The sequence below is a fragment of the Uloborus diversus genome, chromosome 3 (genome assembly GCF_026930045.1).
Source record: "Uloborus diversus isolate 005 chromosome 3, Udiv.v.3.1, whole genome shotgun sequence".
NCBI lineage: Eukaryota > Metazoa > Arthropoda > Arachnida > Araneae > Uloboridae > Uloborus > Uloborus diversus.
Genome location: NC_072733.1, coordinates 145,459,540 through 145,476,601, shown reverse-complemented (window position 1 = coordinate 145,476,601; position 17,062 = coordinate 145,459,540). Strand labels below are relative to the sequence as shown.

Below are 17,062 nucleotides of genomic sequence, written 5' to 3'. Positions count from 1 at the left end.
GTTGTTATTGTATTCTCTCTCTTTTAGGTCTCTTCGCACATTCAAGTCCTTGCTCGTCGCCGGGCACGAGAAATACAGTCAAAATTAAAAGTAAATATTAATTTCTCTCCTAAAATATAAACTCCCCCCCCCCTTTCTATTGAATGTTAAGAGCTGGTTAGATGAATTCTTAAGTTTGCTTTAGTTGTTATACATAACTTCGCAACTGAAAGATACATTCAAGTTTGTTGCAACATTTAAATGCTTAAAAATATTGCTATTGTCCTTTTTCATGTATAAAGTTCTGGATTATATTCTTAGATAGTTAGATTTTCATCAGTTTTCATATCAATTAAGATGTAAAACACACTTACCTTTCTTATGTTTCAAGTTCAGTTCAGACATTTCAAGCAAGCGAATATTAACAGCCTATTTAAGAACAGGTAAAATATTGATACAAAGATATTATGACAAATAGAAGTAATTATTTCATGAATATTATTGGAGTAGGTTGCTTTGAGTTTCTCAACAGCTATTTACTACACTTATTGATATGTATATTTTTGCTGTATTGGAAATCGATAAAAAGATACATTGACTACTAGTTTTTTTCATAACATTGGATTTTTAACACCATTTTAATAGGTTTATTAGAAGTTACATTTCAAAGAATTTCTTTTAATGGCATTTGATGCAATTAAAAAAATATTTTAATGGTTTGAAACAACACATTTTTCTAAGTATCAGTTAAACTTTTATCTATGGTATTTCATAAGGCAGTAGACATTTTTATATTATTATTGTTATTTTTTCCTTTTTAAATGTTTCTCCAAAGTGAATCTAATTTAACACAAAAAAGTATGTCAAGTTTAATGCTTATTCATTTAAATATGAATCAAATTAAAGAGTAAAAATTTATGAGAAAAAATTTAAATTTTTTAAATACTTTTTCTGCAAGATTTTATTGCTCTGTCAGTAAATATGATTTATTTTTCTTTTTTGCCAATCAAAATGAAAATGTTAATTTCCTTTAGTACATTTTAAAATTAATGGAACTAAATGTTGAATTAAAATTGTAGGTGATTAAATTCAAAGAGAATTTTTTTTCTTCGAAGTCGGTGATCGCCGAACTTGAGAAGCCACTGTATTGACAATTATTGTCTTTTCATGTTCGTTTACATTCATGCCAACAATATCTTTTTGCATTTATTTCTGAGTCTATTCAATGCAAATGGTACAGCAAATAAACTGTCAATTCATCATGGCAAGCGAATTTGTATGCCATAAAAAAAGCAGACAGTGCAATATGCTTGTATGTTAACTATCTAATCCTGGCAGAAATAGGATAGTGCAACAGAAAACTTACACTCCTGGAGTGTGAATGGAATGTGGTGTGATATAAATTTGGCAATTAGTAGATAGCATGTTGAGTATAGTTTTGAATTCCAAAGATTTAAATATGTTAAGTGGGTAGTATTTATGTAAGTTAATGTAAAAAATGCCAAAAACCAACTATCAATATGGCAAGTCAAGTGTCAATTTTAATATCCTGAAAATAGTCAGATGAAATCAAGTCAGAATTTTTTCCCCAATATGTTGCATTAAACTGTTTCATTACTTCCAATTTCTTCAGAAAAATTATATTCCACAAAGTACTGTTATATTATAAATACATATATGAATTTCCATATTCGGTTTGGTATGCTATAAAATTTAGTCTTGTAAAACTCTTAGTATTCATAATATTACTTCGTCCCTTAATATTTGTTTTATATTAACTTAGAGTAATTCATGTAGCTAAAGGCTACTATAGCTTAGTTTAGAAAAGAATACAACCAGGAATGGCGGTTTTTTTGGGTGGCCTTTGTTACACCTCTAGCCGTCAACGGTTGTAATCATCTATTTTCAGCAGGATCAAACTTCAAAGGAAGCTGCTCTGCAGTCGATGTCTTCCATGTCGTCTGCTCAGATCGTGTCTTTGTTTTACTCCCAGGACCAAGCGGCAAAGGAGAAAGCCCTCCAGTCTCTTACAAGCCTGTCATCTGCCCAGATTGTATCTGCCACTGCCATCCACAATAAAGCTTCAACTGTTCCTGGACTTGCATCACTTGTGCCACCAGTTAACTATCCTGGGACAACCGTAAGCAAGAATGTGATTATTTAAATTAGCTTCTCTCATAACTGTTAAAAAAATTTTGAGAATTAATCAAGAACTACTTTAAAAACTATCTTTTGCCTTAAGTCTATTTTAATTATTAGCTTTTTTTTCTCATTCAATTTTTAAAAAAAAATTATTTGTATTCAACATTTGTACAATATTTTTAATACTAAATTCCAGTTAATAGTTGCTACTCTGTTTTTGTGTTTGAATATTAAATAATTTTGTGAATTATATTTCAATAATATTTTTAAAATTTTATTTCAGTTTTGGCAGCCAGGTATCACAGCTGGAACATCTGAGGAGTAAGCTACTTTTGTTTTATTACTCCAAAGTTCTAATGAAATGAAAACAAATAAAAATTATAGTTAGTGTAACATGTCGCTTCTTATGTGCTTTTTACAACTTTAATTCACATTTTGATAAAGTAAATTCTATAACGTTTATTTAATCATTTGCTCCTCGTGCTGTGATCTTTTGAGAGGGACATAAAATATGGAGACATGATTCACCAGTTTCTGAGTCAAGTTTTATCTGTGCTTACATAGAAATACAGTGACCTTTTTTATAGTATTTGTGCTTACTCAGATGCACTGTGCTGTTTCTGTGTTGCTGGAAAATAACAAGGAAAAAAGTAATCCAACCTCTTTTACTACAGCAGTTTTTTTCTTTTTCTACATGTAAAAAGAATCTTCGTATTCAGAGTTTTATGTTGTTTTAAATCAGCATATGGTATAAATCGATTTATTAATATACAAGCAAAATAACAAGTTTTAAACAATATCTAAGAACAATCATGATGAGAAAAAGGAAAAATGAAAGCAGCAATTAATAGAAAAAGTTTGAATCCAGAGCTCATCAGCTATGGAGGATTCAATAAATATGGTCCAAAGACTAAAAAATTAAACTATATTAACTAAAACGTGAGTGTTTAAGCTCCAGTATATGCAATACAGAATAACATCGAGCTAAATGCACCACATGTTAAACTATAAACAATAAACAGGAACTTAAACCTAAAACGTCGTTGCTTAAAGTGCACATGAGACTGCTTAAATAGCAAGTCAATCAATCTCTTATCAGTTGGTTCCGTTTCTCAGATGGTGTGTATTTTCATGTGAGCATGTGGGTTCAGTAGATTGATTTATCTACGCAGAGAACATGAAAGTTTTTCATGAGATATTTAATAATAGGATTCAATAGCCTGCTAAAAGTGCAGGATGTTCTAAAACAGCACCCTTAAAGTAACAAAGGAGTTTTTTTTAGTGAATTTAAATTTGAAGAGTTGATGTTTTAAGATGTATTAAGAACAGGGCCAGAATATTCGTCTGGCCTATACCCGATTATGGAGCCGGTCGGGCTGGACTGAATCCACTATACGGTGAGGAATCCTCTGCTAGTGGATGGTTCCTGTTTTGCCTGAAACTGGGTAAATAATTTCCTGCGCTGCCTCTTCTGTAATATGGGTGTACTTGGGATTGAATGACCATGGATTTGGTCTGTCATCCATGGACGTTTTCAACTCGTCTGAACATCTGAGAGGTAAATGTTACCTCTGTATTGTGTGTGCCAAGTTTAAAGTAAGGACTGCCAGTGGTATGAACTTTTTAAATAGTTTTCTGGACAGTTGCCATTGTTGTGGCATTGTGTGGGGTGAACTTTTTAAGAATAGTCGGAATGTTTTAGAACTGATGCTTTTATGCAACTGGATCTTGTGATATCTCTCTTTGATGTTTGTTTGTTGGGGGGGGGGGGGGTATTATTTTATTAGAATTGTTATTATGGGGGGATGTGATTTTTATTTGTTTTTTTTTTTTTCTATTTGCATTTTTACAATAGTTTTGAACAAAGTGTAATTTAAATTTAAATTGAGTTTCTACTGTTCATTTTTCCCGGGCTGACCATTCCACATCAGTTGGTCTTCTCGGCCAACAGTATTGTACTAATAATTTTGTATTATGGAAAATCAGCTCAGTGTAGTCCCACATACTGAATTGCTCTTGACATAAGTAAAACATTTTTAAAAAATTACAGTGAAACTTCGACAAGTCTTAAGTTGCAGGGAAAGCGAAAAAAAATGAGTTATTGAAAATTCTGCTTACTGAATGTGGAAACAAAACTATATAATATAAAATACCAGCACTGATACTCATTAAATTAATACATAATATGAGCAGAAAAGTGAATAATCTATCAAAGATAATATTGGTTAGAAGTTTTCCTGTGGCTCTGAGGCGATGATTTTACTTGACATAATAAATGTTTAGTATAATTCTATAAGTTCAGAAAATTATATTGGATGGAAAACAGATTTATAATATTATGTAGGATACCTTACCAGAAAATAAGAAAAAATAAAAGATATTAAAAAAAAAAAATCAGTTATCAAACATTGCATTGAGCAGTTCTTTTTTCTTTTGAGCAGTCCTCGGATTCTTTTAAAGCATCAAAGAGGGAGTAAGGAAGATTTGGATGGAATTCTATTAAAACGTGCAATACATACCTGCTGCTTTTTCATGCAGGGTTTTTTGTTTTTGTTTTTTACGCCACCAATCAAAATGAATTTTTGATTTTTAAGTTGTTTAAAGCTTGGAGGCACATTCAACTTCAATACAATTTCCTTCTTTGCTACGCCACAATCAAAAAAATTCAACATTTTCTTGGTAGCTTAAAGTTTTAATTATTCTCTAAGTCTATTTTAAAGTTCTGTCTCACATGTACAGGAATCAATGAAATAGCACCATAAATATTAGTTTTCTATAACAAGGAAGGAAAAAAAACCAGTCTTGGAAAGACCAGCAGCTTTGTAGAATACCGCAAAATCCAAATAATAGTCTTCTATAACTCCACCCCTCCCCCCTCTTTTTTTGTCTAAAGTGGAATTATTCCTTAATCCTGAATATACACACCCCTTCCTGTGCAATTTTTTCCATCCTATTTGGGTTTTGGTTTCCCCCATGAGCCGGTTTTTCTTTTTTACCGAAGGAAATGAAGTAAACATTATGTTAGAATGGAACTAAAAGCAAAAAACCAATCTTGCCAAGTTATGTGCAATGAATTGGCTTCAAAGATTTATTTGTTCTAGAAGCCTTTTAATGCACTGCAATGGCACTGATTTATTTCTTTTTGTTCATACTTTTTGAGAGTAAAAAGGCAAAAAACCCCTCAGTTTTGACTTATAGAGTTACATTAGCAAAGAAACTTTGACAATAGGCATAAAATAAGATTCAACTTATCAAATACTTTGTCTTGATGAAATTCGACTTATTAAAAGTAAATAACATTACTTCTCCATTCAGTTAAACGAGAATAACGATTCACTTCGACTTATCAAAGTTTTTGGCTCATTGAAGTTTCACTGTATGTATATTTTATCCAACAAAAGAAGCAGTCTCCTTTTATTTAATCAGGAGCCTCAGGATGAGAAGATTTATGAATGGAAATACTTTACTTTGTATGTAAATTTATACTCTAAATCCTGTATGAAGTGAGATAGATTAATTAAAAATATAACACGAAATATTGGTTTAAAAAGCAGTAAATTTGATTTGAATTTAATCACCACTAATAAAAAAGTTGATGAAAGTCAAAGGAGTGTTATTTGCTAAAATGAGGTATACATGTAGAGATTGAGTTAAAGGATTTTGTCATCAATTCTTATTTTTTTTTGAAAAATAAAATTAAACCTTAAAAATTAATTATTAGTTATTTTTTTAAATAATAGCAGGAAACATCTTTTTATCAATAGAGGATAGCATTTCTTTAGATAGTAACCCTAATATCACAGGGACTGAAATAGGACCCTTATGTGACAATCACAAGATGGTAATATAAGGGACTGCAAAGTCATCAGGTTGCAGCCACTTATGAATGTCAGTTCCCAGAGACATCACAATGTGAAATTGCAATGGCATCTTCCAAAAATTGCAAATTAATTGTTGCAGTGACTTTACAGTGAAGTCATATCACAACTGTGTCACTAAACTCCTATGTGGTATCCCAATTCTGTCACTTAGTGACTGTGTCTGTTGACTCCCAGTGAATGTCACTGTAACCTTGGCATGACATGTGCTATCAAGGAACTTCTGAGATTTGTAATGACAAGCACAGATTGTAATACTTTATTCTTGGTAATTAAAAAAATAATACTAATAATAATACAAATTTTTCTGTTTATGTTGTTTTTACTTATGTAGCTAAGAATCTATGAATCTTTATTTTCAGTGTAAAGCCCTTCGTCGGCCAACCCTATGGGATTGGTCACAAGGCACCTGTAAGTGTTCCAGTTTCCGGTGTTGATCTGTTAAGCAGCAGTACGCCATTGCCAGCGTGGGAAGGCAGAGCCATTGCCACTCACAAGTTAAGGCTTGTAGAGTTGTCTGCTTTTATGGAGTCACAACGTGATCCAGAAAATGTAAAGGCAAATATATCTTAATAATATTTTTTAAACTGTTAAATGATATGTTTAATTTGAGGATGATTTACATATTTGTTTCTCTCTCCTTTTGTAGTATCACAAGCATATATTTGTACATATAGAAGGTTTACCTAGCTATACCGATCCACTCCTAGAAGTAAGTGCTTTTGTTTGGTTTTATAGTTTTGTAAACATTTTATATAAGTTATCAGAACTACCACTCATACAATGAAATAATATGAATATGCTTTACATGAAAAATTTGTTAACGTGAAGGAATATAGTGGTCTAGAACATATACTGTGCAATTTAATACATTTCTTTAAGCACAATTCTTTTGACAAGAAAAAAATTGGTCTCTTTCCGCAAATTTCCGCTTTTTGGGGACTTTTTCCAGGTTTCCAATTTTTTAAAAAACTCACTGACGCTTTTGTTATGATTTTTCCCATTTTATTTTTTGTTTTTGTTTTCAATTCTTCATAAGTTCATGATGATTAAGAAGAATGGATGAGTCAACAGAAACAAAATCCCACATTTTCCACCCCAGCAGCTCCAAGGTTTGACTGTCTGTATGAAGTCCTGCAAACCAAAATACAATGCATTAAAAAAAATAATAATATAGTAACAATATTTTGTTATTTCATATTGCATTGCATATATGCCAGCTTTTAAGCATTAGGCATGAAATTTCTGCATTTTAGCTGCAAATATGCTTTACTTGCTAATCCTGATTGCTGTTATGAATTTTGAAATCAGATTGCATCTAGGGACAGAATACAGGAAACCATTTTAGAGGGAGGTCATGCTGAAGAATGACTTTCTCCCCCCATGAAACATACCGTTACTACTGGAATGAAAAATTTTAGAAACTGCTTGGGGTCTATAAAAGCAACAAATCAACCAAGAACAACCAATTAGGACCAACCAATGAAACAAAGTAGCAGTTCAAATATTTACTTCCAAAACTAATTAATGAATTGAAAAGATACTGTAATCGTTTACAGTTTTTGCGTAAAGTGTTTGAACACAATGAGGACGGATACTGTTGTTGAGGGTTTAGGGGCGTCATGACCCCCTTGTATCCGCCATTGATTGCATCCCCTTCTGCAACTGTTGTACATTTGTTACCTCTCATACAAGTCTACCACTGAGACATTAATAATTTTTATATGACAGTTATTTTCAATCCTTCATCTATTTTAACTTTAGTTGAACGTCCACAGTCATCTCTTTGCTATGCCTATTTGAAAACTTTATCCAGTCAGAGGTAGTTTAAACTAACACTATTTGCAAAACTAAGCCTTAGTTAATCCGTATGAGGCTTACTAAAGGTTTAATTTATGAAGAATTTAAGTAAATCAGTTTAATCTAATAAGCATTTATGACATTAAAATGGCAATATGTTTCAGAAGTCAAGGAAATGTATTGCTCTCTCTGGAAAAAACATTGAAAACTTTGTGAGTTACTCAAATGTTGGAATTATTTTCAGCCTTTCTTCTAGAAGCTTGATGAAAAATGACCATACATGTATGTTGTATGCAGTTTGTGGATTTCATGAGACTGATTAACGTGGTCATTATTGAAGCCTTAAGAAGTATTTTACACATTGAGATTTTTCCAAGTGGACAGCTTTTTTTACTTCAAAATTGTTTATAGCATAAAAATCTTAACACTTTCAAAGCCATGAAATAAAAGTTTTTATTTCCTTTGCAAACAGTTTTAGTAAACAAAAATTGTTCACCTATAAAATTTACTTCCAAGACTTTTCCAGCTCTTTTTGTAATTATGTGTTCTTGTGCCTGCTTATTTCTTGTTTGCTGTTCACTTTAAAATATTGTGCTAAATGGATTTCTGAAGTAATACAGGGTGGCGACAGATCAGGGAAATCAGGGAGATCAGGGAAAAGTCAGGGAACTTTATTAATCAGGGAAAAGTCAGGGAAATATCAGGGAATTTTGAAAAAATAACAAAAAATCAGGGAAAATTTATTTTATGAAGGAAAAAAAATTTTTTTTTGCTTTACAAAATTAAGTATTTTAATTCCCTACGCATTTTCCGCCAATTATCTGCTCAAAAAAAGTAAAATTAATGAGGTGTGATTATACACTGCCGCATATTTGTGCATTTTTTTTCCCTCAACGTCAAAGTATTGAATCTTACTTATTCCCCACAGGATGAACTTCCTAAGATTGTTTCTGTGTCTGTTAGGTAGTTCATTTTACCTAGCTTAAAATTTCCTTTTACGCTTTCAATGCTACGTAAAATAAACAACCATACAGGCAAAGAGGAAGCCTTCATTAATGCCTTAGCTCCTTTGCCTTTATTCCATTGTCTCGAAGTAATTAGCATACTGTATTTAGAATTTCAAGAAGAAATCTTTGGTTTTTGAATTAATACTATAAAAGCTTAAAAATTATTACTTCTTCCTGTTTTTAATTTGATTGATAAAATTGAACTTTCAATAAAAAAAACTTTGTTTTTTGCCGTTATATTATTTGTTATCACCGCAGATTATAAAGGTTTTCTTTTCTTCGGACATAAGTGATTCTTTTATTTTATAACCAAGTTGTATTCTTCTTTTATATATTTTGAAATTAACTAATTGCTTTTTTATTTCTTTTTTCCCCTTTGCATTTCAAAGTTGTTTGTTACAAAAGCGATGTAAGATTTTTTTTCATTACATACTGAAATCATTTGAAATAGAGTTAACTAAGTAACTTAAGTAAATATCTTTATTTTTTTATTGTTAAAATGCTGTATTCATTCATTAAAATCTATGTTCTTGATTAGTGAAAAGCTCCATATGAATGGATGTCAAATGGTTTCATCTGTTTTGCATAAATATGTCAATTAGTTATATAAGAATAACTACATTACTTCTATTATTTCACTATTGCTTGTTATTCTTGCAACAATTATTATACTGTTTGAAAATTTAGTTCAAAATAATTTCATTACTTCTATTATTTCACTATTGCTTGTTATTCTTGCTACAATTATTATACTGTTTGAAAATTTAGTTCAAAATAATTTCAATTACTTTTTAGTTCTATCATAAATACACATATGTTTTTAAGAGTGATTTTAATAGTTTCTTAAAATTCTTATGCTAAGTGGTTTCTGGAAGTAAAGTTTTTTTTTTTTAATTCTCTATAATCTTTCCATTGTAGAAAAATTTAATATTCTATTTTGTAGCGTTTTTTTTCCCCCCAAAAAAATGACTTGATATGTTTTTTTTAACCATTTTATTAAAAAAGTAGCATTTTTTAAAATATACCTTTAGTTCAACAACTTTACACAACTTAAAACGTTTAAAATACTGCATTTTATACAAACATACAATGGATTTCAAGTAGAGCAAAGAAAGAAAACCATTATCATTGGTAACGTAAATCAGGGAAATTTGGTGAACTTAATCAGGGAAATCAGGGAAAAGTCAGGGAACTTTTTTTCACAGTTCCTGTCGCCACCCTGTAATATAAAAGGACAAGTGTATCTAAGTGTCAAGGAAGAATAGAAATGCCTGTAAGAGGATGAGAAATCGTTCCGTAAGAGAAATAAGGAACCATTTTTAATTGGATTGGGAAAACTCTGGGAAAATGATTTCACTCTTACCTGTGTCCCATTTATTTAAAACTTGTGGTTTCCTTTTTTGCTTTTTTTTTTTTTTTTTTTTTTTTTTAAGTTTTGTTTGTCTTAACTTAAGATGTAGTTTTTATTAAAATCATGTCAATTTTGTTTTAAAATTCTTTTGACCTTTTAAAAAACATTAAATAACTTTTATCTAGATTAAGTGATATTTAAATTAATATAGTGCATAAATTTCTTTTATTACAAAAAGGGTTTTATCTCTAATAGGCTGTAGATATTAGCCAAATATACGACAAATTCCCAGATAAGAAAGGTGGCTTGAAAGACCTCTATGACAAAGGTCCTGAACACGCATTCTTCCTCGTCAAATTCTGGGCAAGTACAGAATTTAAAATTACTTGACTTTTAAATAATTTTTTTTTCATTTTTTAAATGTTTTACAATATTTATTGCTTCCATAACTGCAATTTACTGCCATATTTAAAGCACAAGTTTTTCTTTTACTAGTTAAAAAAAATGAGAAAAAGTTGTAACTTTTAAATCATGTAAAAGTTTTTCTGAGTTTTCAGTTTTGCTATAATTGTGTATTGAAACGGCTAAATCGTTTATGTATTTCTTCCTTTTTGTCACTATATTCATTATTAATTAATATATTTAGGTGGATTTGAACACCAATATTCAAGATGAAGCTGGTGTGTTTTATGGTGTTACGTGCGAGTAGGTATTTTATTTTTCTGTATGAAGCTAAAGTTGGTGTTCTCACTAGTTTTGCAAAATTCCAGATTATTATAATTGATTAGAATAATTAAGTAATTATTTCATTCTTTCCCCATTTTTGTAAACCGAACTTACACTTACATAAGTGCCCTGTGGCAGAATTTTATTTGACTTTCTGCGACAAGTTTTGTGGATCTAATTTCTTTCTGCAAGAATGCTCCGTGAAGTGAAAAATTAACTAATGGACAAATTTAAGTGCAATTCATTTCAAAGTGAAAAATTTATTTATTTATTAACAAGTTTTGCACAACTTCTTATTTAAGCACATTTATACAAAAACAAAAAGCATTAAAGCTCAGTATCAGGACTTCCAACAGATTTTCAGTTTTCGCTAGAGAAAAAAAAAGGGATCCTGAGCTAAATCTATACGATTTAAAATATTAACACCATGGTAACAGCAATTGGTAAGTGGAGAAAAAAATTAAATCTAACCAAAAGCAATGTAAATTATTATGCTAATTTAACTAATTTAAGCATTGCAAAAAAAAAAAAAAAAACTAAAACATTCATGTGATTTGAAAAAGTAAATAAGGATCACCCTGATTTTTCACAAAAAACGGACCCTGTGAAAAATCCTGGACAGACCCCTGGGTTTTGATCCATATACCTACCGATCTCCAATGTTGCAGACAACCACTGTCATCAATAATCAATCGATTTGGCGCTCGCCAAAGTTTCTTTTTTTTTTTTTTTTTTGCAAAATATTGTCGCAATTATTTTATTTTTGCAGAAAATCATGCCTTTTCCTTAATTCATAGTCGAGTTAAATTTTTTACTGCAAAACAGCTATCCTTAGGTATTGTTCTGCAGAATGGTTTTATTGCTGACTTTTTCCCCCCTTAAACCCTCTTAGTGCAAAATCTTTCTGCACAAACTCTCTCTCATTCTGTGACAATGTCGCCATGTCGGCAGCTTTCTGCCACGGGGCGTAAGTGAAACTATTGTCTCACTTAGATGTCTGAAAAGAGGAAAATATTGCTGTCAATAATTTTTGATCCGGAACTTAAATTAACTACATGTCAAAGAACATTTTTGCTCTTCATAACTTTTGCTTGAAAGCTGACAGTATGTTGGTACTTAAAATCTTCGGAAGAGCTAAAAATTTTATACACAGTGGGCAATTCTGCAAAAAAAGTGTTATTTTGTATCTCAAACTACTTTTCAATCTTTTAACAAGGATAAAGTTGAGTAAGGCAGTTTTTAGAAAGACCATATGTATTTTTGTTAAATCGGAAAAATTCATAAAACATAATTTGTTTTGGAGATATTGAGGGTTAAAATTGTAAATTCGACAAAAAATGTCATCGAACAATTTTTTTAATTTTCTCTAATTTTAATTCATAAATCAAATTGATTATTTAATACTTTATTAAATTTATCATATAAAATCAAAATAAATACAGCGGAGTCTCAAATCCGAGATAATTAGGGCTCACCTCAGATTACTGAAAACTCAGATTATCCGGAAAATTCTTCCAGATTTAAAATTTACCCCTGTTCGGAAGACATACAGAGGAGCACCTTTTACTTCATTGTATAAGAAAAAGAAAATATTGTCTTCACGAAAATTTATCTCTCGAATTTCAATACAAATTTTATTTTAATTGCATCTAAACTAATGTTAACTTAATTTTTTCTCAATATCTGTACATATTTGTGTGCGCAAGGCAACCAGAACATAAGCAGCCTCTCAAGATTTATTTTATTTACTGTACATAGTCGATACATTTTACAGCGGCAAAAAAATTCTGTTTTCAGATTTTAATGAAAATCAAATTTTGAGCTACTAAAAAATATAACTTAAAATAGAAATGAAGCACCTCAGATTAAGTAGAACCTTTCAAGGCTCTACTGTATAATAAAACTGCTTAAGTACCGTAAACCGGGGTTACTTTAGACTGACGGGGTAACTTTATACTTACGGGGTTACTCAATTGGCGATGTCAGCACACTCTGAAAAGCGATTCTTGAAACCCTGAGACCACCAGGGCGTCGCCAATTGTAAAATTAAGCCCGCCAGAACGGTTCAAAAATAAAAACAGGTTTTTATAAAGTTACCCCGTCAGTCTAAAGTAACCCGGGTTTACGGTATGTAAAAAGCACTTTTTAATACTCGTCAACTCATTTTTTTAGAGCTTCAATTAAACTTATGAAGCAAGATGTCTAAAGTTAAAAAAATAACTTTTAAAGAATTATGAATTTAAAATACTGGAAATAATGCACTAAGTACCATTTAATTTTTTGTCGATTATTACCATCCACATATATGTCACACTGGATGGTAATGACATTTTAACCTATTTCACCTGACAAGATATAAAATATGGCTACCTTCATTTACACATTTTGAACACAGGCACTTAATATAAGCATAAAATGAACAAAATTGCATAATATTGTGAAAAGTAACTCATTATGAGTGAGGATGGTAATGACAGCCATCAATTTTTTTCTATATACTTTAATATTAATTACATCTAATCAGGAAGCAAAGAAATTTCTGCACACAATTCTTTATGCAATAATTTATGCAATAATTCTTTATTTATTAACAAAGTTATGAAGGCTGCTACTAAAAATGAAAGTTTTTTGTGCTGTCGGTTGCACTTTATGGTCATGAAAGTCTGTAAAAAGTGTTGTATGATAATGACACAAAGCTGGGGACAGATTTCAGAAAAAAAAAACATACTAATATGGGCAATCAAAAAAGAAAGAACTTGACTAAATATAAAGGAACATGAAGTATTGTAAAAATCTATTTTAAAGATCCATTTAAGGTTTTTTTTCCCTCTCTTTGCTGTCTGGGCAGACTATTAAAGACAGAAATTCTGACAGTGGATGCTAATGACATTTTAGTACTTATGTTAAACCTCCACATAAGTGAGTATTATAGAGTACTCTTAAATGCCTGTTATTTTGTTCTTTAAAAGGTGACAAAAATAATAATAAAAGAAAGGGGGAAATTCTTTTCTACAGTTTCTATGAGCCTCGGATTAAACCTTGCACTTTTCTAAAGAATTGCTATGTGCGTTTGTGCTTTATTTCTCCTTTTATACTCAGCCTTAAAAAAAAAAAAAATGTTTCCCCTATCTAAATGAAAACCATGAGTATGTTATCTTTCTGCTGAGTGTATCCAGTCTTTGTAAGTGTACAGTGGTGGCGCAAACCCTTTTGGGGACCTTGTACGCAGTTCCACAGGGCCTGATGGGAGGAGACCATGTACTCAGGATGAAGAAACATGTATTTAATTTTCCAGTATTGCATTTTGAGCCAGACATGGGTGTGAAAATTGTTGATTAAAGGGCAAAAAGAATCGATACTACTTTGCTCAAACAATGTCTGGTTTATATATAAGTATGTAAATGAGATTTATCCTATTTTGTTACTTTTAGTCTAGAATGAAGATGAATTTACAGTATAGTAATGTGGGAATATAGAAGTAAGGTTACTAGTGATTGTTTTGCTATGTCTGCTGGATATCCTATGCTGTTCCTAAAACCAAGAATACTTTCAAAGCAAGATGTGTGTCATAAATTTGTAATTGATATTTCTCTTCTTAATGTTGCTTTTTAATATTCTTGGTGACCAAGTCCTTTTTGGAAACCTTAGTAGGGATTTCAGGGCTTTATTTATTTATTTGATGAATATAGTGTGGTGATTTTCGTGCTTCAGTTAGACACTACCCTGAAGGATTGTCAAATATTGTGAAATGTCCTTGCTCTTGTGCTGTATTTATTGACCGAATGAACTTGATTATTTCCTCACTCTAGTACCAGTTATTCTATTTGATTTTAAGTTTAATGTCTATTCAATGATCTAATTTGTTGAGGTGTGAAGATTATTGTGTGAATTTACAGTAATCTGATAGTCATTTACAATGTATTTTTTTTATATTAAAACATAATTTTTCCTATATCTAAGCGTATTACTCTCTTCCGTTGAAATTTAATTTTCTTTTTAGTTAATAATTTTAGTATAAACTTAAATTTTTCTAATTTCCAGCTTCTGTATAAAATGTAAGGTAACTGCTTTTATACCAAGACTCATTTTATTCTTTCATTGGAAATGTTTTGTTTTAGTCATAACATTGTGTTCTTCTGAACAATTATTTTTCTGTGAACTAAATTATCTAAAAAAACATGGTTTTCTCTTCACCTAAATTTGCTGTAGTTTAAGACAGAAATTTTGACTGTTATTTCACAGCAAAGCTTGTTTTATATTAAAAATGAAAATGGTAGGCTAATTTTCTAACATATATTAATTTTTGAAAGTCTCCCCAATTGATAGAGAGATATAAACTTTTTGTATTATGTGCATGTAGCATTTATCTGTATGTTAGATGAATCACCATTCTTAATAACATTGTGTTTTTGGACACACTTTATTAATGTTTTTCCACAAGCATGATGTAATGGGAAACTACTGTATTACTTTTTAGTATTTTTTTCCCCTAAAGGTATTTACTTCTGCATTTGTGACTCATTTGTTTCTTTTCTTAGTTATGCAATTAATGTTTATTTTATGAACTATGTACTTTACACAGTGTTTAATCGCTAAAACATTCTTTTCTGACATTAGGTATGAATCTACTGAAAACATGAGCATTCAGTGTTCAACCAAAGTGTGTTCCTTTGGAAAAAACGTGGTGGAAAAAGTAGAGGTAATATATTTTATTTTAATATGTGTTGTCCACAAAATTAAATGCATTACAAAATTTCCATTTATTCTCTTATAAAAAATTTTGTTCAGTCAACTCTCAATAACTTGAAGTCCTAAGGGACTGGCTAAAACCTCTGAGTTATTGGTAGTTTAAGTTGTGGAAAATTCTCACAGCCTTCTCAAGAGTGAGAGATCAAATGAGCTTTTTGATATTAAGGAATATTCCAGTTATTTTTTTTGAAATTTTGCAAGTTGATGGTGCAATTACTCTCGTACTTTCAACCCCACCCCTCCTCCGCCGAATTACTTTATGTAGTTTTTTTCTCTAAATTTATTAGCAATCCAAAATGTACAATTAATTTCTTGAAATTTCCCTCATGATTCAAGTTGTTTCATGAAAAAGAATAAATTGCATATCTTTATAAAAGTCAAATACAATCGAGTCCCGACTTACGGGAGGTATGCGTTCCAAGACCCCTCGCGTAAGTCGAAATTTCGCGTTGTGGAAAAAGGTATAAAAACTTTTATAAACATAACCAATCATTTAGACACTTGTAAACACCACCTTAAACAGTTAAAAACCTTTTCTTAACTATACATTACTGTTTCTTACATAAAGAACTGAGTTTTTATTTGTATTTAAAAAAAACCGTTTTATTCAACATAAAATACTGCTATGATGCACAAAAACAATGATCAATGAGAAAGAAAGACATAAAATAAACTAGTACCGTATGTACATCATGTACAGGCATCGCAGCGTCTCTATATTTCTATATTTTCCTATATTTCTGAAAAAGTTCCTATTTTCCTATAATTCCTATATTTTCCTATATTTTTAGTCTCAGCTTCCTTTTTTTTTCTTTTCCCCCGACTTTTGGATACTAACTTTTCCGTGAGCCACGCGCAGACGTCATTTTATCTTTCCTACACAGCCATCTTAACACAAGGCCTGCGCTCTCATTCAACATGGCCGCCCGTGAAAGCTGTTTGTTTACATCTCATAATAGCTCTACCGTGAATAAAAATGTAAGATTTTTTTAAAATCCATTGAGAAAGTCAATCACATGTTAATCAGAGTTTTCACATGAAGTACTCTGATAGATCTCTCAATTAAAATTTTATATCGTTTAAGATTTAATATCGACACAAATGGTTCTTAAATAGTAAATTAAATTAAACTATGCATATGACACATTAAATATTATATTACACAAAATATACAGATAAGAAAGGAAAATGAAAATGTATTTGGATATGAAGAAAATACTCTTGAAATTTAAATCCTAACATAAAAGAAAATACGAAATAAATTTTGCTTACTGTAAATTGTAAAATGAGTTAAGATAAATTGGAAGTGCATATTTGTTATTCATAATCTAATAGTCATTTTTCCCGTGAATGATTAGCAGTAGTATTGATTTTCTTTGATATAAATGTAAACAAATGAAACAATAATATAAATTGGAATAAAAAACCTA

General features: G+C 30.5%; 1 protein-coding gene across 1 annotated transcript in view; it reads left to right on the top strand.

Annotated features, from left to right (window-relative positions):
• Positions 1-17,062, top strand: part of LOC129218986 (transcriptional enhancer factor TEF-1-like) — a 92,713-nt gene that overhangs the window by 39,493 nt on the left and 36,158 nt on the right. Inside the window, exons 4-11 of the mRNA XM_054853304.1 lie at positions 28-90; positions 1,892-2,119; positions 2,405-2,442; positions 6,362-6,551; positions 6,649-6,711; positions 10,413-10,520; positions 10,804-10,862; positions 15,501-15,582. Of these exons, the coding sequence (XP_054709279.1) occupies positions 28-90; positions 1,892-2,119; positions 2,405-2,442; positions 6,362-6,551; positions 6,649-6,711; positions 10,413-10,520; positions 10,804-10,862; positions 15,501-15,582 (831 nt within the window). The remainder of the gene's footprint in view (positions 1-27; positions 91-1,891; positions 2,120-2,404; positions 2,443-6,361; positions 6,552-6,648; positions 6,712-10,412; positions 10,521-10,803; positions 10,863-15,500; positions 15,583-17,062) is intronic.